This window comes from Carcharodon carcharias, chromosome 2, assembly GCF_017639515.1.
Source record: "Carcharodon carcharias isolate sCarCar2 chromosome 2, sCarCar2.pri, whole genome shotgun sequence".
Classification (NCBI taxonomy): domain Eukaryota; kingdom Metazoa; phylum Chordata; class Chondrichthyes; order Lamniformes; family Lamnidae; genus Carcharodon; species Carcharodon carcharias.
This window is the reverse complement of record NC_054468.1, coordinates 231,061,981-231,084,236: the sequence shown is the minus strand read 5'-3', so window position 1 is coordinate 231,084,236 and position 22,256 is coordinate 231,061,981. Positions and strand designations below refer to the sequence as shown.

At 41.9% G+C, this 22,256-nt stretch overlaps 1 protein-coding gene across 2 annotated transcripts in view; it reads left to right on the top strand.

Moving 5' to 3' along the window:
• LOC121289991 (collagen alpha-1(XII) chain-like) overlaps positions 1-22,256 on the top strand; it is a 278,622-nt gene that overhangs the window by 159,871 nt on the left and 96,495 nt on the right. For both annotated transcript variants that reach the window (XM_041210101.1, XM_041210090.1), the window contains 5 exons: positions 2,782-2,925; positions 10,625-10,789; positions 12,183-12,221; positions 13,494-13,632; positions 21,322-21,464. In XM_041210101.1, the coding sequence (XP_041066035.1) occupies positions 2,782-2,925; positions 10,625-10,789; positions 12,183-12,221; positions 13,494-13,632; positions 21,322-21,464 (630 nt within the window). The remainder of the gene's footprint in view (positions 1-2,781; positions 2,926-10,624; positions 10,790-12,182; positions 12,222-13,493; positions 13,633-21,321; positions 21,465-22,256) is intronic.

Here is a 22,256-nt window from a genome sequence, read left to right as displayed (position 1 = left end):
GCACTTTGAGATGTCCAGTGATTGTGAAAAGCACGTGAAAAGTAAATGCAAGTATTTCTTTATTTTCATTGGCCGTAAGGTACTTTGGGATGTCCTGAGATTGTGAAAGGTGCTATAGAAATGCAAATCATTTCTTTGCTGATTTAGCTGTTTAGTCTCATGTCACCCTGAGTCAGTGAGGGCAAAGCCTAGCTTGACCTCCTACTCAATCACCACCAAGTGGCTCCTGTTAGAATATGCACATTTTAAAAAATATGTATATAATACCCTCATGCCTGAAATAGGAATTAAATAAAGGAAACACTTTCCCACGATCTATCTCTGCTGGTTTCCAACCCTCCTGCTATTAGAAATTGCTCTTGCACCCCCTTTGAAATTGTGCCTTTCAGTTCATTGATCCTGCGTTGTGTCGCACTCAAAAAAGTGAGTCAGCTGTATGTTACTAAGCGGACAAGTGCCCATCATTTCTGAGGCCTCCTTTGCAAATGACATAAGTTTTCCAATTGCAGGGATCTCCAGACATGTAGGTGTTTATAAACTTCTTCCCAGCTCAGATCAGCCACAGATCTCTCATGGGATCGGGGTGAAATCTTTCAACGCTTCGGCTCACATATCCTGCTCTCTGTGGAGTGAGTCACCCACATGTTATGCCTAGAAGTTTGTGTTACAGGCTTGAAAACTGAGAGTCCTGATGTTCAACTCCCGAAGGGATTTGAGATTAGTTTCCATATGCAGCGTGCGCAGAATTTCCACCCTAGGATCGTGGGGCTCATTAAAGGGACAGTACCTGCAGGGTTTGGCTAAATGTTACTGCTACTTGTTTTTTCTTAAAAAAAGAAAACACAGGTTGTGATTAGTATGAATTAAACCAGGGGCACTGTCACACACAATTACCTGGGGCAACGTTAACAGTCAAAATGCTGGATAGGCTTTTTCAGCTTCTCTTCCTCTTCAAGGAATGCAAAATTTGTCAAATTTTATATTTTTCTCTTCTTGAGGGCAGTGTTCCTTTAAAAGAAACAACTTGTAGTACCTGAATCCAATTTTTTGCTAATGAAGGAGACATCTGTTAGCTTTTTCTTCCATCTAATGTTTCTGTAAGAGATCTCTTCTACATTAAAACCGCTGGTTGTTGTTGTTTTAGGTGACCTCATTGAGGTAAACATAGAGAAGATGTTTCCAGTTGTGGGGTAGGAGTGGAGGGTGGAGACTAAAGCTAGGGATCATAAATGTAAGACACTCAAAAATCCAATAGGGAATCCTGGAGAAATCTCTTTACCCAGAGAATGGAGAGAACGTGGAATTTGTTAGCACGGGGAGTAGTTGAGGTGAATACCACATCAGCTTTTGAGGATAAACACACAAGGCAGAAAATAATAGTAGGATAGGGTGAGAGAAAGTAAAGAAGTGGGAGGAGACTTATGCAGAACATAAAAGTGCTTGGGCCGAATGGTCTATTTGGACTAATTTAAATGCGACGCACTCCATTGTAAAATACACAAAGTAATGTCCTACACAGGTGTTAAGCATTTATATGTTAATTAATAATGTAAATTTGTATGTTAATGTTACTAAAAGATTTTAAGATTACAGCTTATAAAATACTATATTCCAATTCAAAGTAAACTGATTTAAACAAAATAAGTCATGCTATTATTGACATGATAAAGGGAGTAATTGAGTGAGTAACAGCAGCAAGATATAATTCATCTGCTGAAAAGTCACTGCCTAATCCCTATGCTGGACTGAATTTTGCTGCTTGTTCTGCTTTCTCAGCAATAAAATAAACAACTTTAAATTAAAAAAAAAAACAATTACAGGTAAGGGTGATTATTGATGTCCCTTGAGAGGGTCATGGGAACAATAACTCATTGAATATCAGCTTACATTTGGTCTGATTATTAAAATTCTAGGATTGAAAGTTACATCTGAAAACAAATCAGATTATCTGTTTTGGTAATGTTGGCTGAGGGATAAATACTGCTCATGACATCAAACAGAACTCCCCTCCTCATCTATGAAGCAGTGCCATAGGATCTTTTACATCCACCTGAGAGGGTAAACAGGGCTTCAGTTTAAGTTTCATCCAAAAGACAGCTCCTCCTGCCAGTGCAGCACTTCCTCAGTACTTCATTGGGAGTGCCAGGCTGGAATTTTGTGTATACATCTGACTCAGAGGCAAGAATATTACTCATTGACACGAGAAAAATCTCACTAGCAAATATTATGCTCCTAAGCATGGGTTTCCCTTGATCAGTCTCAAACCTGCTACTTGTAAGAAGGAAAGAAAGTTCTTGGCACCAAATCTCCCCCTCCTCACTTTCATTGTTAAGAGTAGAACAAAGTGTATTTCACACTGTATCTAATTAATAATTTAGAAGCTCTCAAAGACTAGCAAACAATGGGCTCTATCTCTAACCCCTACAATGCAAATCCCTACAATCCCTCAGAAGTAGCTAGATTCTTGATGAGCAAGAGGCTGAAATGTTATCAGGAGTAGGAGGGAATGTGGAGTTGAGGTTAAAATCAGATCAGCCATGACCTTATTGAATGGTGGAGCAGGCTGAAGGGACCGAGTGGCCTACACCTTCTAATTTGTATATTCGTATGTAGTGCCTGAACTAATTTGTTCATTGCTAAAAGGGTGTAAATCACAAAATGTTTTTTATTCCCTAACAATGACATCTGTCACATTCATAAACACAAAAAGCTAGGGAGAGAAATAATATACCAGTGATTTATATTGACACCATTTTTATGGCTTTGCCTTTTACATTCCAGGTCGAGCTCTTGAGTTTCTGCACAGCCAGGTCCTTATTTATCCAAATGGCATGAGGAGGACTGTTCCCAAAGTGCTTGTTGTTGTCACTGATGGACGTTCGCAGGATGAGGTTAAAAAACCTGCAATTAAATTACAAGAAGCTGGTAAGTGTCCTGAAGAATTACTGTGGCAGTGATCCTTTGTGACCATTAAGGCTCCGTACAGGTTATCTTATTATAAAATTAGTCCAGCCTTTTATTTAACCTGACTGCTGCAGTTTAAGTTGAGGGTCCTTTCCTTTTCTTCCATATCAGAGTGCCCATTGATTAGTTTTGTTTCAAGAAGTGATGCAGTTTCAATCCTATATCTTTTGAACCTAAAGCATTTATTTAAAACTGTGATTATTATCCAGTAAGGAAGTGAGAGGAGCCAAAAATTCTTCACAAAATTATTAGAACAGTGACCGAGGCTTATGCTTGTTTGATGTGAATGGCATCATGGTGGAACCAAAATATGTCACCCTCATTTCACTTACATAAGCTGCTCATCCAATTTCTCAGCAGCTGTTTAACACCATTTTAATGCTAATATACTGGAAAAATTATCAAATGAATGCAATACATAACAACCTTGTGCATTATCACAATACTTTATTCTAATTTGTAGGTTGCCAGAGTGTTTTGAATTTATGTTTTCTTATAATGTGTTATAACTGTTTTATGGTAATGCAATGTTGTAACTCTTTTTCACAATGCACCTTTGTGATGGTGCTTTATCAACATATAGTTAGGTTCTTATGTCTATAATTAAAGGCCGATATATTGACAGTGCATGACCTAAATACTTGCAGGAGCAGAAGTAGGCCATTCGGCCCTCGAACCTGCTCTGCCAATCATTAAGATCATGGCCGACCTGATTGTGTTTTGAATTCCACATTCCCATCTACCCCCAATAACCTTTGATTTCCTTGCCTAACAAGAATCTACCTACCTCTTTCTTAAAAATATTCAATGACCCCACCCCTACCACCTTCTGAGGCAGAGATTCCAAAGTCGCACAACCCTCTGAAAGAAAAAAATTCTCCTCATCTCTGTCCTAAATGGGCAACTCCTAATTTTAAAACAACGTCCCCCAGTTCTGGACTCACCCACAAGAGAAAAAGACCTTTCTACCTCCACCTTGTCAGGGGCGAAGTGGTGGCGTAATGGTATTGTCACTTGTCTCGTAACCCAGAGACCCAGGGTAATGCTGTGGGGACCCGGGTTGAAATCCTACCATGGTAGATGGTAAGATTTGAATTCAATTTGAAATTATAAGTCTGATGATGACTATGAAAACATTGTTGACTATTGTAAGAAAAAAACCAATCTGGTTCACTAATTTCCTTTTAGGAAAGGAAATCTACTGTTCTTCCCCGGTCTGGCCTACATGTGACTCCAGACCCACAGCAATGTGGCTGACTCTTTAATGCCCTCTGAAATGGCCTAGCAAGCCACTCAAGGGCAATTAGAGATGGGCAATAAGTACTGACCTAACCAGCGATGGCCCCATCCCATGAACAAATTTTTTAAAAATACCGTTCAGGATCCTTATAAACTTAATTCAAGTCACCCCTCACTCTTCTAAACTCCAGTGGAAACAAGCCCAGTCTGTTTAACCTTTCCTCATAAGACAACCCACTCATTCCAGGTATCAATCTAGTAAATCACCTCTGAAATGCCTCCGATGCATTTATATCCTTAAATGAGGAGACCAAAACTGCACACAAAATTCAAGATGTGGTCTCACCAATGCTCTGTATAACTGAAGCATAACAGCCTGCCTTTTAAGTTCAATTCCTCTCATAATGAAGGATAGCATTCCATTAGCCTTCTTAATTACTTGCTGCACCTACCTGCATACTAACTTTTTGTGCCTCATACACTAGAACATCTAGATCCCACTGCAGCTCGGAATTCTGCAGCCATTCTCCATTTAAGTAATACTTTGCTTTTTTATTCTTCCTGCCAAAGTGAACAACTTCACATTTTCCCACATTATACTCAGTCTGCTATATGTTTGCCCACTTGCTCAACCTAGCTATTTATGTCTGCAACCTCCTTATGTCCTCTTTGCAACATACTTTCCTGACTATCTTTGTCCCATCTGCAAATTTAGCTACAATGCCTTCACTCCCCTCATATAAGTCATTGATATAAATTGTAAAATGTTGAGGCCTTAGCACAGACCCCTGCGGGACCCCACTCATCACATCCTGCCTATCAGAAAAGATCCATTTCTGCGTACTGTCTGTTTTCTGCCAGCCAGCCAATCTTCTATCCATGCTAATCCAATACTCTGTACACCATGAGCTTATATTTTCCGCAATAATCTTAGATGTGGCACCTTATCAAATGCCTTCTGGAAATCCAAGTGCAGCACATTTACAGGCTCCGCTTTATCCACAGTGCATATTACTCCTTCAAAGAACTCCAATAAATTGATTAAACATGGTTTCCCTTTCACAAAACCATGCTGACTCTTCCCGATTATCTCCAGTTTTTCTAAGTGCACAGCTCCTTAATGATTGATTCTAACATCTTCCCCATGACAGATGTCAAGCTAACTGGCCTGTAGTTTCCTGTTTTCTGCCTCCCTCCCTTCCTGATGAAAGAGGTTATATTTGCTACTTTCCAGTCTGATAGAACCTTTCCAGAATCTAGGGAACTTTGGAAAATTAACACCAACGCATCTACTACCTCATTAGCCACCTCTTTTAAGACCCTAGGATGAAGTCCATCAGGAATTCAGCCCGCAGCTCTATCAGTTTGCTCAGTACCACTTCCTTCGTGATTATAATTTAACCAAGTTCCTCTCTCTCCTCCACCTCCTTATTAACAGCTGTTACTGGAATATTTTTTGTATCCTCTATAGTGAAGACAGAAAAAAATATTGTTTATTTCAAATGCCATTTCCTTATTGTCTACTATTAATTCTCCACTTTCACTCTCCAGAGAACCAATACTCATTTCACTTAATCTTTTCCTTTTTAAATACCTGTAGAAACCCTTGCTCTCCATTTTTACATTTCTAGCTAGCTTCCTCTCATACTCTAATTTCTTACTCCCGATTAACCTTTCAGTAATTCCCTGCTGTTCTTTATATTCTGATCAACCATCTGACCTGCCCCCCGTTTTTGCACAGTTATATGCTTTTTCCTTAAGTTTGAAGCTTTCCTTAACTTCTTCAGTTAACCACGGAAGGTGGGTCCTCCCTTTAAAATTTTTCTTTATAGTAGGAATAGACTCATTCTGAGTATTCTGAAATGTCCCCTTAAATGTCTGCCACTACTTCTCTATTGACCTATCCTCTAGCCTAGTATCCCAGTTTACTTCTGCTAGCTCAGCTTTCATGCCCCCATAGTCATCCTTATTTAAGTTTAAAATACTAGTCTTCGACCCACACTTCTTCCTTTCAAACTGGATGTAAAATCCAATCATATTGTGGTTGCTGCTACCTTGGGGTGCCTTCACTCTGAGGTCATTAATTAACCCTGCTATGTTACACAATACCAAGTCTAATATAAGCTGCTCTCTAGTTGGTTCCAGAACGAGCTGCTGTAAGAAACTATCTCAAAAGCCTTCTATGAATTCCTCATCCAGGCTACTACTGCCAATCTGATTTTTCCAGTTGATAGGTAGATTAAAGTCACCCATGATTATTGCTATCCCTTTATCACAAGCACCTAGCATTTTTTCTTGTATACTTTGTCCTGAATTGTGGTTACTGTCAGCAGACTTGTAGGCCACTTCCACTTGTGACTTCTTTCCTCTACTATTCCTTATCTCCACCCAAACCGATTCTACATCCTGATCCCTTGACCAAGGTCATCTCTAACTATTGCACCAATGCCATCCTTGATCAACAGGGCTACCCCTCTGCATTTACCTAGCTTCTTGTCCTCCTTGAATGTCATATACCCTCAGTATTCAGGACCCAATTCCTTGTCATCCTGCAGCTGTGTCTCCGTAATGGCTATCAAATTTTTTACTTCAATGTCCGCTAACAATTCATTTACTTTGTTATGAATGCTATGTGCATTCAGATACAGAGCCTTTAGTTTTGTCCCTTTGTTATCTTTGTAACATCTGGTCTTGACTATTGGTGTATTCTTAGGTTTTATTTCTCTTCCCCTCCCTACTATTGTATGACCCTCACTTCCCATATTACTATTCAGGTGTCCTGCCCTGAATCCACCCCTTGATTTGCCACATCTACCTAAGCTAGATCCCTCAACCCCCTTGTTTAGTTTAAAGCCCCCTCTACTTTGCTAGTTGTGCAATTCGCAAGAACATTCGTCCCAGCACGGTTCAGGTGTAGACCATCCCAATGGTACAGCCCCCACTTCCCCAGTACTGATGCTAGTGCCCCATAAACTGGAACCCAGTGCTGCCACACTAGTCTTTGAGCCATGCATTCATCTGTCTGATCTTTTTTGCCCAATGTCAATTTGCACGTCCTCAGGTAATAATCCAGAGATTATTAGCTTTGAGGTTCTGCTTCTTAATTTGGTACCTGGCATCTCATCCTAACTATCTTTCCTTGTCCTTCCTATGCCGTTGATACCTACATGGACAACGATAACTGAATCCTCCCCCTCCCACTGCAAGGTCCTCTCCAGTTCTGAGCAGATGTCCCAAACCCTGGCACTGGGCAGGCAACACAGCTTTCTGGACTCTTGCTCTTTGTTGTAGAGACCGGTGTCAATCCCCTTCACTATACTGTACCTCAGTATCACTACATTTCTGGTTGCTTCCCCCACTTGAATAGCTTCTTGTACCATAGTACCATAGCCAGCCTGCTCATCCACCTTGCAGACTTCACTTTCGTCCACACAGGCTGTGAGCACCTCAAACCTGTTTGACAATTGCAAAGTCTGAGGCTCCTCCATTATTATCTGCTCGGTCTCATTACCTGCCTCACTTATGTTCACATCCTCCTGTCCTTCACTGCTGATCAAAACAGATGACCCTATTCTAAGAGGTGTGATTGTCTTCTGGAACAAAGTATCCAGGTATTCCTCTGCCTCCCTTATGTTGCACAGTGTCTGCAGTTCCGCTTCCAGATCAATAATCCTGATCTGGAATTCCCCTCGCTACTTACACTTTCTGCAGATGTGTTTGTCCTGGATCACCTTGGCATCCAAAAGTTCTACATTCCACAGCTGCAACATAACGCCTGTTTTGCCATGGTAACTTATATGCATTCAAACATATTCAGCCACTCAGCCCCTCGAGCCTGCTCTGCCATTCAATAAGATCATGACTGATCTGATCGTGACCTTAACCCCACATTCCTGCCTATTCCCCGATAACCTTTCACCCCCTTGTTAATCAAGAATCTATCCATCTCTGCCTTAAAAGTATTCAAAGACTCTGCTTCCACCGCCTTTTGAGAAAGAGAGTCCCAAAGACTCACAACTGTCTGAGAGAACAAATTTCTCCTCATCTGTCTTAAATGGGCACCCCCTTATTTTTAAACAATGACTCCTAGTTCTAGATTCTCCCACAAAAGGAAACATCCTCTCCACATCCACCCTATCAAGACCCCTCAGGATCATAAAGGGTTCAATTAAGTCACCTCTTCTAAATTCCAGTGGATACAAGCCTAACCTGCCCAACAGTTCCCTATAAGACAACTCGCTCACTCCTGTTATTAGTTTCATAAACCTTCTCTGAACTGCTTCTAACACATTTCCATCTTTCTGTAATTAAGGAGACCAGTATTGTACACAATACTCCAGATGTGGTCTCACCAATGCCCTGTACAATTGAAGTATAACCTCCCTACTTTTGTAATCAATTCCCCCCACAGTAAATGATAACATTCTATTACCTGCATTAGCTATATACTAACCTTTTGTGTTTCATGCACTAGGACATCCAGATCCCTCTGAATCTCAGAGTTCTGCAACCTCTCACCATTTAGATAATAAACTTCATTTTTATTCTTCCTGCCAAAATGAGCAATTTCACATTTGCCCACATTATACTGCAATTGCCAGACCTTTGTCCACTCACTTAACCTATCTATGTCACTTTGTAGCCTCCATATGTCCTCTTCACAATTTACATTCCTACCTATATTATTTAGTTAATCTAATTACTCTCTTAATTAACTTAGAATAATTCCTATGAATGCCACACCTCTTTGCCCCGGATGCCATTCAAGTGGGGGGAGCAACCAGAAATGTAGTGAATCGCTACTCACAGTCTCCACCTCATTCAGGCGTAGTTGACTGTCTCCTCGCGTGCCCTTTCCTGATTTCAAATCTAGTGAATGTGACAGTAATCTGAGTTCTGTGAACTTCAGTGTAAACAAAATCTGCTGTAGTAAAAGATCAGCAGCTGATTTGCTATGAGCCTGTCTCAGAGTGCTGGCGCTGATCAATTTCACCCCTATGTACTGAGTGTCACTGGCATAGGGAAAGGTAAAAGTCACCAGCACATCTTCCATGTTAAAATGGTGCAAAATTGCACCTTTATTGACGGGGAGCATAGATGTATTTGGATACATTGGCGTCTTTCATTCTTTTGTAGCTGATGTCATTCCCATTTTGTGCATCGTCGTGCAAGTGATTAACATCCAACTTTGCCAGGAGATATGCCAGCAACTTTTTGTCACTGACATATATGAATGATCTCTGTATTTTCATATAAAAATTATCAATGCTAGGAAATAACTGGGAGAATGTCTACTTACCTAAGCCATTCAATCTCTCAGCCATTCATCAAATAATTAACCATATGAATCAGCAAATAAACTCGACCTAAAAGATTTAAACATTGAAACATTTTCAGCAAGTGGTACAAAATGACTGCATGAGGAACATAAGTTAGATTTAAATCCTCCCTTCCCTCCCCACCAGTCATGTATAAGGTGACTGAGAGTTTGAAGTACGGATCACGGTGTGTATTAATCTAGGGGGGCGTTGAAGTAGAGGAAAGGGCAAATTAAAAGGGACAAACAATTGAAAACAGAGGATCACACTGTACACCAATAAATGGACCATCTAATTAATAATTTGATAATTAAACTTAATAGTTAATAATTGCTATTTCATGGTGCTGGAATCATGATTTAAATAACAAATTTATGAATAATAAGGATTCAAGACACTTTACTGTTGCCCATTTTTTACTCTTCCTAATTGAGTGCACAACCTTCATGTGTTAACACACCTGCTTTATCTCCTTGGTGTCTGATTGTAATCAGATTCGGGATGTAGGGACACATTAGTTCTTTCCTTATACCAGCTGGTGACCATCTCCCCATTGGGACATTTATGGATTCATGTTTATGCTCAGGGTGACAGACAAAATGGTTTCTTTCACTGACCAAAAGCACCTTCAGTTTAATGTGCATTCTTGTAGGTCAAGCCCCGCCAGTCATGTATGACCGATGAATTTGAATTCTCAGCATGGCTTCCCATAAGTCCCATCTTGCTGATGGAGCCCATGGTGGAACTGATGAGACCTTTTTAACCAATCAGTCAGAATAGAATATTTTGGGATACAGCATATGAGTAATTTGAGATAAGACATGTGCTGAATGTCCTGTAGCTTCAGAGGAGGAGGTGAACTTGGACCCATGGTTCCCAAAGCTTACCTCATGTCTGGGTCTGTTGTAGATTAATTCATAATTGTTATGGTTAGTCAACAAAATGTATTATGTATCACGTAACTACCGGGATATTGAGTTGGAGGACTCAATGGAACTTTGATTTAATTTTTGCCCAGCAATTCCGATGTTCCTAATTACAACTTGATGGTAACTGCTGACAATCTCTTAACCTGAAAGTATCTGCTTTTGTCATCCTTACAGGTTATAGTGTGTTTGTCGTGGGGGTGGCTGACATTGATCTTATTGAGCTGAAGAACATTGGCAGCAAACCCAGCGAAAGGCATCTCTTCATTGTGGACGATTTTGATGCTTTCGAAAAGATTCAGGATGAACTCATCACCTTCCTTTGTGAAACGGCTACTTCTAGTGAGTAATTTCCATCCCTGTCATTATTGGTTTACTCTCTCCCTCAGCATCAATGGAACAACTATTGAATGAATTGGCCACAAAGCTTCCAGCTTCTGTGGAAAAATAGATGGAAGCATACAATGCGGTTCTTGGAATAACTTTATTGGAATAGCCCGTCAACAATTGTAGGCAATTGCCTGAAGTAGAAGAGGACTGCTAACACCAGTAGGACCATACCTCAATGTGGATTAGTGCCAGTAAGAAAAATATCATTGAGGAAGGGGGAGGATGGCAGAAAATTCACTTCCATCCAGCTCTGCTGTGCAAGAAGCACCTCTTTGCCGATGGGCCTGAGGGGGAAAGTTGACCCAATGCAGCTCTTCCTCATCCTGTCTCAATCGGTCATCCTGTTCTGCTAACATTCCATGCGTAATTAGAGAGAAAATTTTGAGACATTTCTTGGACTGTCTCTGGAAATCATACCCTTTTTAATGTCTGTTCTTCCTTTAACAGAAAATGACAGTGCTTTCTTGCTGCTGTAATTAGCCAGCTGTGCATTGCAATGAAAAGATTAATGTTAGCAACAAGCATATTCTTCATTTTTAATAGGGCTGTTTTTCCCTTGGTGGTTTGCAATCAGTGCTGAACTACAATCTGCATCTTAGGTTGTTTTTATTCTCCCCTCTGCTGAGCAGTTTGACTCATCCTGACCAGGCATTGATGGGTGCTATCAGACCTCCATTAGTTCACTTAAGTGCATTATCGACTTTGGCAAACTAATTTGACTGTACAACATGTCACAGCCAAGACCAATATCACATGCCATTGGTGGCATCGCTGGGCTGCAATCAGGAACATTACTGAATGCCTCCTCCTCCCTAATCCAGGAACCCTGAGGCTAATTTCAGTACCCCTTCCTCCCTAGATGAGATCAACACAGATCGGGGCTCAAAAACAGGGACCTTCCTACTCTATGTGGTTCAGTATTAAATCACCAGATGCATTTACCCACCAAGTCTTTTTCTTTTGAACATATGAAGATGAAATTTGTTATTACTACTGTGGAGCTCACTTGCTGTTAAAGGAGATATGAGGGTTGCAACTCCATGGGACGTCTCTCCATGGATCCCCCATCACTTCAGCAGGGGATCTGTGGGAAATCCTGGAGAAAGAGTTCATAATCAAAATTGTTGCTAATGACTTGGGGAATCCCTGCAGAAATTCAACCCCACCATCCAATGAATCAGACTTAAGTGAAGCAATAGCAAAGAAAATAAACTCCCTCTTTCCCTACAAGGTGCATACGAGGAAATGTTTAACTGGTGAATTAATGATGAAGTTAGTATGCATGTCCTTTTGAAAAATTTGTTTTTCTTCTCTGTTAATTTTTCTATTCTTTGTCACATTGCAGCTTGCCCGTTGATTTATCTCAATGGATTTACTACGCCAGGTAAGGGACACGTTGAAGCCACCACTGCTCTTGCTCCAAATCTGTCATAATCACACTATAAAAGAATTGCACTGAAGTTTCTCCAAATCTGTCATAATCACACTATAAAAGAATTACACTGAAGTTTGGAGGATTGTGACCTGGAATCGAATGTTCATTGTGATTTGCATAAACTGGATAAATGGCTAGTTTACTTTTTTTTAATTATAGCTTGTCATTACAAGCTGTTTTTACTCTACATGTTTGGGATAAACTATCCTTCTCTCTCCTCTCTCGCATCTTTTCCTCTTTCTAAACTCTTTCTCTCTCCCCCTCCTCACCTGTGTCTAACTTTTCCTATTTCACTTTTCACCTGTCTCCCCATTATCTCTAACCCCATCCTGTCTTTTCCTTTCTCATTGTTCTGCTCTTCTCATCTTCTCTTTCCTTTCTCACCTCTCTCCAATTTATAACATTCTTTCTCCTCCTCACCTATATCTCCCTCTTAGTTCCCTCTTCAACTGCTTTTCATCTCTTCCTTGATTTATTTTTTCTCTTCTCTTTCATCTTCTCAACATGTGATGTCTTATTAATTTATTTATTTGTTTCTCTCCTTCTCATAACTTTCTCCCTATTCTTACCATTATTTCCTCCTGATTCTATCTTCATCTCACGTTCCCTGTTTTTCCCATTCTTTTTCACCTCATCATCTCGCTCTATTCTTACCACTATTTACCCTTTTTAACACTCTTGCTTTCCTCCTTTCTCAGGTCTTTGCAAAGCTCCTCCCTCTTCCTCTGATTGTTCTTCCCCGGCAAGTTTAGGAACTCAGTAATCATGGATTTGAGTTTATGTATTAGGAAAGAATGAGTAAGAGTAACAGTTTATTTTCCTTGTCAATTACAATTCAATAAGTAGGCCTAATAAATGTTTCATCCTCATAAAATTGCCATTATGTGCTTGCAGCTATGATATACTTTAGATATAAAGTTAAATTGTATAGCTCAGAAAGATGTTTTGCATAGGGTCATCCAAAGGTTGGGGGGAGGGGTAGGGTTGTTGGAGGGACTTCTGGCGCATCTCCAGTATAGTTGTGAATGCAGGAGCAACTCTGGAGAAATGTCTGGCAGCTGAAGTGGATGTAGTTCCCCGACTGGCGAGTAAACAATTAGGGTCTTCTTGAACCAGCAGGCCATTGAGTTGTTCACCCAACGTGAAAGGAACATTTTCTTTACACCAGTTAAGAGAAATGAGAATGCCTAACAGATAATCATGTGTTTTCCTATTCTAAAGGTTACAGGATGCTGGAGTCATTCAATCTGACAGAGAAGGATGCTGCATCTGTTGCAGGAGTTTCTACAGGACCAGGGTCTTTCAATGGCTATACATCTTACAGCATGCATAAGGATGCACATCTCCTTCAACCTACCATGTAAGTTCAGGTGCTATCACTGACCAGCTCTTCCTCTCTCACAGCTGTGGCTCACTAGGTAACACTCTTACCTCTGAGACAGAAGGTTGTGAGTTCAAGTCCCATGCCAGAGGCTTCAGCATATAACCTTGGCTAACATTTTAGTGCAGCACTGAGGGATAATCTGGTTATCACATTGCTGGTTGTGGGACCTAGTTGAATATAAATTGGCTGCCATGTTTCCAACATTATAGCAATAACTGCACTTCTAAAACGGTCTTCATTGGCTGTAAAGCACTTTGGGGTGTTTGCAGTCATGAAATACATTGGGCTGAATGGCCTCCTATGCTAATGATTAACTCTGGAAGGAGCGCTAAATTCAAATTCTCTTTTCTTTGTGGTATTTACAACAGAGAAAACAGGCCACTCAGCCCAACAGGTTCCTATCAACTGCTAATACTGTCACCTCTGGGAGAAAGGACTATGGCTTCAAGCCCCACGTCTAGGCTCAGATATATATTTGTACCTTAATCCTAGTGCAAGATCTGAGAGCGTGCTAGCTTGTTTGGAGACCTTGTCATTTCAATAAGATGTTAAACCAGAGCCTTGTCTACTCCTTGAGAGAATTTCAAGCAGCTCCATTTTAAAGTGAGTAGGGAGTTCTCTCAGTATTGTGGACAACACTCCTCAGCAACCAACAGTTCCAAAAAAAAAATTACCTGGTAATTTATCTCATTGCTCTTTGTGTAATCTTGTTATGCAAAAACTGGTTACTATGATTTTGTCCCAGCGACATGGATCTGGCCCCCCACCGCCCCCGAGATTGGAGAACTACTGGGAATCCTGTGTGGTTCCAGGGGGGAGGCCCAATGCGATTAAGTATCTGTCAGGCACTTCATTGGCCAGCACTGAGCCTCCCACGCGATTAAGGACCCTGGAAGATGAAAATCCCGCTACTGAGAGCTGCTGACCAATCAAAGGTCGGCAGCTCTCCATTGCTGGAAGAACCACTGGTAATGCACTGAGGCCCAGCCCCAGGAATGAAACCAGATTCCAGGAAACAAGTGAGAGAGAGGGGGATGGCGATGTCATGAAGAGAGGGTTGCTGAAGAGCAGGGAGGTCAGAGCCAAAGGCAGGGGCTGGCGTTCAGCAATCCTCCCACTTCCCGATGTTGTGTAACTCCCATTAAATCCCTGAGCCGCCACTAAATTCTGTTGGGTTCAGGGATAATTGGCTTTAAGTGGCACATTAATGAGACTAATTGCCTTCCTGCTGCTGGCGGGCAGGATTCCCACATCAGGCTCTTCCTGCCTCAACCTAATTTGGAATAGTTTTCCTGACGTTGGGAATCCGGACTTTCTCCTGGACCCCACCTGCCATCATTCCTGTTCCAGTGGGTTCCACTTAATCCAGCCCTATATTTCACTTCAAAACAGTAGGTCACTGCACTTTAAAAGAAAATTTTGTAGATTTAAGATAATAGGCATAAGAACCAGAGGGATGATGAGGAGAAATGTTTTGTGCAGCAAGTTGTTATGACCTGGAATATACTGCCTGAAAGGGCAGTGAAACAAACTTAATAGTAATTTATAAAAGGGAATTGGCTATATAATTGAAGACGAAACATTTGCAAAGCTATTGGGAAAGAATGGGGGTGGGGGTGGGGTGACCTAACTGGGCAGTTCTTTCAAAGAACTGGCATTAGCATGATGGGCTAAATGGACCCCTTCTGTCCTCTATGATTCTATGACTAGAGATGGGATTCAAGATTTCTCAAGCCCATTTCATAGAGCACTGTTATGGTTACAGAGAAAGGAAATATTCATCAATCTTACTGAAATGTTTGGAAGTGAAAGGAAAATGTTTGATTGTACAGGATGAATCCACACCAAAAGATGAGCACAGATTGTGGGCACGACATACCCCAAATTTAGTGAATTAGCACAAAGTAATGTGGATGGGATATACTTAGGGTAAGCCAAATCCACAATTATGTTAAATAAAAGGCTTGCAATAATTGACAAGTGGTTAACCAATCAGGCAAAAAAAACAATTGTTTACCACAGTTAATATTTGGCCAATTATATCAAACTGTCAAAAGTTCATCCTCAAACAAGGACCCTCTGTCTTTCTTACTTGCTCCCTCTCTCACTCTCCCCAAATCTTTTTTTTTCACTTTTTCTCTCTAAACATAGAAAATGTGAGAAAGGGTTTTAATCTTCAGTGAAATTGTACATTTACTACGAATATTCAACTTCAGATTTTGCATTATTTTAATGATTTGCCAAGGATTCTGATATCTCTATAGGGGCAACCCACCCTATTTTTCTTCTAAACTGCTCAGTTTTGCATAATCTTTTACTCTCATTTAACATTGTATATAGTTCACCCAACAACAGGATTGAATTTGAGTTGATTAAGTCCTACAAATGTTAGATTTGAGTTTACTAGGGAAAAATATTGACTGAAACAATTAAATACTCCATGATACTTAATGGCCCAGATTTTGCAGTCAGCAGCGAAGTGACAGTGCTCACTGCTTACCTCAAAGAAAGATGTCGACAAAGATCTAGGGCAGGGTCTTCCGGTTGGCAAGCAGGGGCAGGGCCCACTTGCAGACATGTAAAATGACACGGGATGACTTTGGGTGGAACTCCCGACATCAGCCTGCGTCATTTCCATTATCAGGTCGGCGGGGTCGCAGCCGAGTCAGCTGCGCGCCCGCCAACCTGTCAAAGGTCTATTGAGGCCATTGAAAAACTAATTCAAGTCATTAATGGACCTGCCCGTCCAACCTTAAGGTTGGCGGGCAGGCCAGGAGCCCTGGCGGGCTTCGGAAAAAGCATGAAACCTCATTCACGGGCGGGATGAGGTTTCATGAGGGTATTTAAATTTTTAGAAAAGGTTTCAATAAAAGTAATGGATGTGTCCCAACAGTGTCACATGAGGGGACATGTCAGGGAAATTTTTCTATCATTTGTATTACAAATTTTAATTCTGAGCTCATCTCCCTGAGGCTGCCCTTAGCCTCAGGGAGATCTGTGTGCTCTTTCATGCACATGCGCGAAACAGCATTCTCCCGGCTGATGGAATCTGCTCCCTTCCCCCCCACCCCCTCCCCCCTGCACAGGGAGCACATAGCACTTCCTGGTGGACGTCACGCTGGGCGCCCTTCATTGGCCTGCCCACGTAAAATGGCGGCCCACCCCCAATCAGGGGCGCCGATTGGAGGCATGCCCACTCTTGCACTCCACCCGCGCCCCCCCCCCCCCAACCGACAGCAGGAAAATTTTTCCCCTAGTGATATCTGTGGCATAGATTTCACCTTTTCTGATGTTAGTTTGAACCTGGCATCAAATCAAGGGAAATCAAATCAATGATCCAGTATCAGTGATGACAGCAGGCAGGTTGAACAGCCAATCACATTAAAGAATTCCCACAGGCAGCAAACTAAGTAAAATGGACTTGATTATCTTTTTTTTAACAATTTTACAGAGAGCAAAATAAAGATTGGGGCATGCATCTTTAGAAGATGAAATATTATAAACGCACTTGAAAAAATATTTTGTTAAAAAGCTATGGAATTTCTATCATAATGGACATTAACAAATGTAAAAATTAGCATTCCAGGACTAGAGAGTTATGTAGTAGTTATGACTTAGTAAACCATAAAAAAACCAGTTACAGCCCATTAACAATGAGGAAGTTTTCATCTATTCACCAGTTTCTAAAGATTGCCATCTGTGGGGATTTCAACCATGCACTCTGTAGAAATGTGAAGAATCAGGAAATCACTGACAATTTTGGATTCCTATGTTTAATTGCATATTTGCAGACATAAGAAGTTGGTAATGACAGTGAACACTGACAGTTTTGTTGCCATTATAACCACAAAATCTGGGCATTTCACCGCCAGTAGCAAAGAGGGTTTGAGGTTGATTATTGCCTGTGGAAGGCAGCAGATCACAGTTGAATAGTGCACTTGGTTGGATGGATGAATATCTTAAAAGTTTTCACAAGATAGATTCAACCTATTAGATATCCGACTTGCTTGATTGTCAGTAGTTATGGGATTATTATGCAGAAGTTACTCTCAGGAAATCAAACTATTACTCACAGGAGATCAACTAGTGGGGTAGAGTTCATTGTTGCGTAGATTATACAAGGGGCAGAATCTTGCCCTCGGATGGCGTGCAGACCCCACCGGCTCAGCGGCGGGCGGCCAGCTGACCCCTGTCACTGAAACGGGGCCTGCCGCCATTTAAAGTGGGTGGACCAGTTAAGGCCTGCCCAGTGGAATCCTCGACAAGGAGCGCTATGCACTTCCTGTTCCGGGGGGCGGGCTGGGAGAATCCCCAACTGTCAAATTGCAAAAGAGCGCACTTCTGCCTGAGGCAAAGTCCAGTCTCAGGGAGAATACTGACAGTGGAAAAAAACTTTAAAAATAGAAACATTAAAAAATTATTAACATGTCCCCCTGATGTGACAATGTCACACGAGATGGGACATGTTAATAAAGAACACATAAACTTTATTCATTTTTTACAAAATGGACATGAAACTTCATCCAGCCAGTGGATGAAGTTTCATGAATAGTCTGGAGCCCGCTGGGGCTCCTGGCCTGCCCGCCAGCCTTAAGGTTGGACGGGCAGGGCTTTAATTACTTTAATTAGCCTGTCAATGGCCTCAATTGGCCCACTGACAGGTCGGTGGGTGGACAGCTGATTTTGCTGTCCACCCGCCTTCCTAAAAATTTAAATGGGCCGGGGATTCCTCCCGATGTCATCCCGCGTCATTTTCCCCTTGGTGAATGGGCCCCGCCCCCAAATCACCGAGGGGGAAATTCCTGGCCAAGGTCTCTGGAATGGCGATGTTGTATATATGGATTTTCAGAAGGCATTTGATAAGCCAGTTAAAAGGCACGCTGCAAGTATTAAAACACATTGTATTAAAGGGAAAATAGCCAACAAATAGAGATGCATACAGCTTGACCTAGTTGATAGCACACTTGACTGGTGAGTCAGAAGCTGGTGGCTTTAGCTCCACTTCAGAGACTTGAGCACACAGTGTAGATTGACACTTCAGTGCAGCACTGAGGGAGCACTGCATTATGAGTGTGTTCTTCAGATGAGACATTATACTGAGGTCATATCTTTTCCATTCACAGCTTTAAAAGCCTATTGGGAGTTGAGGTTTTCAATATCCTCTAGGCAGCTGCTTAGATTATGGAATTTTCTGCAAAAAACTTTTCCTTTGATGCAGAGTCTATAAACTCCTTTCCAAAGGATTTTTTTTACTTGAAGAAAAAGGATATGAAAGGATGGTGTGAGCAAACAGGAAAGTGAAAATTATATGAAGAAAGGCACTAGTCTAGACATCATGGACTGAATGGCCTGTTTCTCATTCTCAGCCACAATTGCACTGCAGCTTCAAGTAAACAAGGGAATTGAGAGGAAGGTAGAGGTGTGTATCCTGAAATTTAAACAAAATTGTCATAATTTCATCTGTTCAAGATTGAAGTGATGCACTAATATACTTTAGCTAGAGCTTTCCTTTCACTGTACATACCATGCAATCTCTCCCAATTTGCGAATTTACATGAATAGATACAAGGGTAAAACATGGCAGTATTTCATACTTGCTATTTTCGCCAATTTGAGAATTTTGGAAGAAAAATATTTTGCTCGAAACAAATCTCCATGGAAACCCCACGTAATTTGGCAATCATAACCAGAAGGATTTATATACTTCACCACGGGCAGGATATTCTGCCTGTCGGGCGGGCCCGACCCAATCTCTGGCGGGCAGGGAGCCGATCCCCGCCAGAAAAGTGGGCCCTGCTGCCATTTTACGTGGACAGGCCAATTAAGGCCCGCCCAACGTGACGTCCGGCGGGAAGTGCTATGCGCTCCCTGTGCGGGTGAGGGGAGATTCCCCAAATGCGAGAGTGTGCTCTTTCGCACATGCGCACAAAAGAGCGCACATCTCCCTGAGGCTGAGTGCTGCCTCAGGGAGATCGTTGACACTTTAAAAAATATGAAAAATAGAAAAAAAAAATTCCCTAACATGTCCCCCTCATGTGACATGTTCATAATTTACATAATAAGTTTATTAAACTTTTTAAAACCCTATATGAAGCCTCATCCCGCCAGTGGATGAGCTTTCATGTTTTATCTAGTTCCCGCCGGGGCTCCTGGACTGCCCGCCAGCCTTAAGGTTGGACGGGCAGGTGCTTTAATTGTTGAAATGATCCTGTCAATGGCCTCAATGGGCTATTGACAGGTCGCCGGGCGCATAGCTGATTTTGCTGCGCCCCCACATTCCTGAAAATTTAAATGGGCCGGGATGACATCGGGGGTTCTGCCTGACATCATCCCACATCATTTTACCCGTCAGCGAGCGGGCCCCGCTCCCTGCTCGCCGACGGCAAAATTCTGCCCCATGTGTATGATGGATATCAAAGCTTGAGCACATTATCAAAGTTGACACTCCAGTGCAGTACTGAGGGAGTGCTGCAGTTTAACAGATATTTTTTGGAAAAACTGAAGGCTCATATGTTTGTACATGGATTCCTGTTAAATATCCCATTGAAGGAGAAATATCTCCTCCTTTGGCTTGTGGTTAGTTTTTATCCAAAATATACTTCCATAATGTACCGTGTGACTTTTTCCTACATTAACGGTGCTAAATAAATGTAAGTTATTGTGCGATTCTGCTGTCTTAGCCAATATTTCTGAACCATCAGAGATTAATTTATTATGTTTTTTCACAATCTTGTTCGTGACAAAATGGCAAATGGTCTGGCCTATGTTACGTAACCAAGGTCAGAATCTTGGGGTCAGTGAGTGGGGACAGGCCCCGCTCATCGATGTGTAAAATGATGCAAGGTGACCTTGGGCATGCGTCCTGATGTCACAGCGCATCATTCCGATTTTCAGTTCTGCGGACACGCACCGGAGTCAGCTGCACCCCTGCCGAACAGTCCAAGGCTTATTAAGGCCATTTAAATATCAATTGAAATACTTAATGGTTACCTTAAGGTTGGCGGGCAGGCGGGATGAGGTTTCATGAAGTGTTTATAAATTCAATGAAAGTTTTTATTGAAGTTCATTGATATGTCCCAGCTCATGTGACACTGCCACATGACGGGACATGTCTTAAAAATCAAACTAATCTCCCTGAGGTAGCTCTGTGCTTCAGGGAGATTTCTGCAGGCCCTGACTCAGCCTGCTCCCCCAGCCCACACAGGGAGCGCTCAGAGCTTCCGGGTGTGCGTCACGCTGGGCGGGCCTTAATTGGACCGCCCACATAAAATGGCGGCGTGCCCGCTGAACCCCCTGCCGGGGAGAAAACTCTCCACCAAGAGAAACAGAGACTATAATGTCCACGTTCACTTTCCCCATCTTTTTGTTGAATCATGCCCCCATGTCCCAGCTCCCCCAAATCTTAATAGATTTGTTACCAAATGAGGGCTGCTCAGTCAGAAATTCCTCTGTGACTTCCTTAGAAATAATCAGACAAGTCCAGGAGGGTCAAAACCAAAATAATTAACTTCCTCTCCATTTCCAACAGTACTTATGGTGACTCAAAATTAACTAATTGTATGTGAACATTGCCGAAAGATATAATAATGTGCTGTAGCAATCCAAGTCTTTCATTTATTATTTACCCCATGGTTGGTCAACAAAATGTCTTTTATTATCAAACAGAGAAGTTCACCCTGATGGCCTGCCATCAACCTATACCATCATGATGCTCTTCCGCCTCCTTCCAACAACTACCTCTGAGGCTTTTGCCATTTGGCAGATCACGGACCAAGATTACAAGCCAGAAGTTGGAGTACTTCTAGATGGTGAGCTGTGCTTCCTAATACACAAACCATTAGTTGTCAGTGGTTGGATATTAGAGCTGTGGGTCTCTGCTGAGACACAGGACCTTTCCTCATGGAACCATAGAAAAATTACAGCGCAGAAGGAGGCCATTCGGCCCATCTTGTCCATGCCAGCTCGAGGACACCCAGGTGCCCTTTCTAATCCCACCTTCCTCCACCTGGCCCATACCCCTGCAGCTTACAGCACTTAAGGAACAGATCCAGGTACTTTTAAAAAGAGTTTAGAGTTTCTGCCTCTACCACCAACTTGGGCAGCGACTTCCAGACACCCACTACCCTCTGCTTAAAAAAGTTCTTCCTCATGTCCTCCCTACACCTTCTGCCACTTATCTTGAATCTATGCCCCCTGGTTCTAGAATTCTCCACCAAGGGAAACAATTTTATCCTGTCCACTGTACCTATTCCCCTCATAATTTTGTACACCTCAATCAAGTCACCTCTCAGCCACCTTTGTTCGAAGGAAAATAACCGCAACCTATCCAATCTCTCCTCATAACTACACTTTTCTAACCCTGGCAACATTCTTGTAAACCTCCTTTGCACTCTCTCCAGAGCTATTACATCCTTCCTGTAATGTGGTGACCAGAACTGCACACAATACTCCAGTTGTGGCCTCACCAGTGTTTTATACAATTCCAACATTATATCCTTACTTTTATATTCTATACCTCTGCCAATGAAGGAGAACATTCCATATGCCTTCTTTACAATCTTGTCTACTTGAACTGTTGCCTTCAGGGATTTGTGTACTTG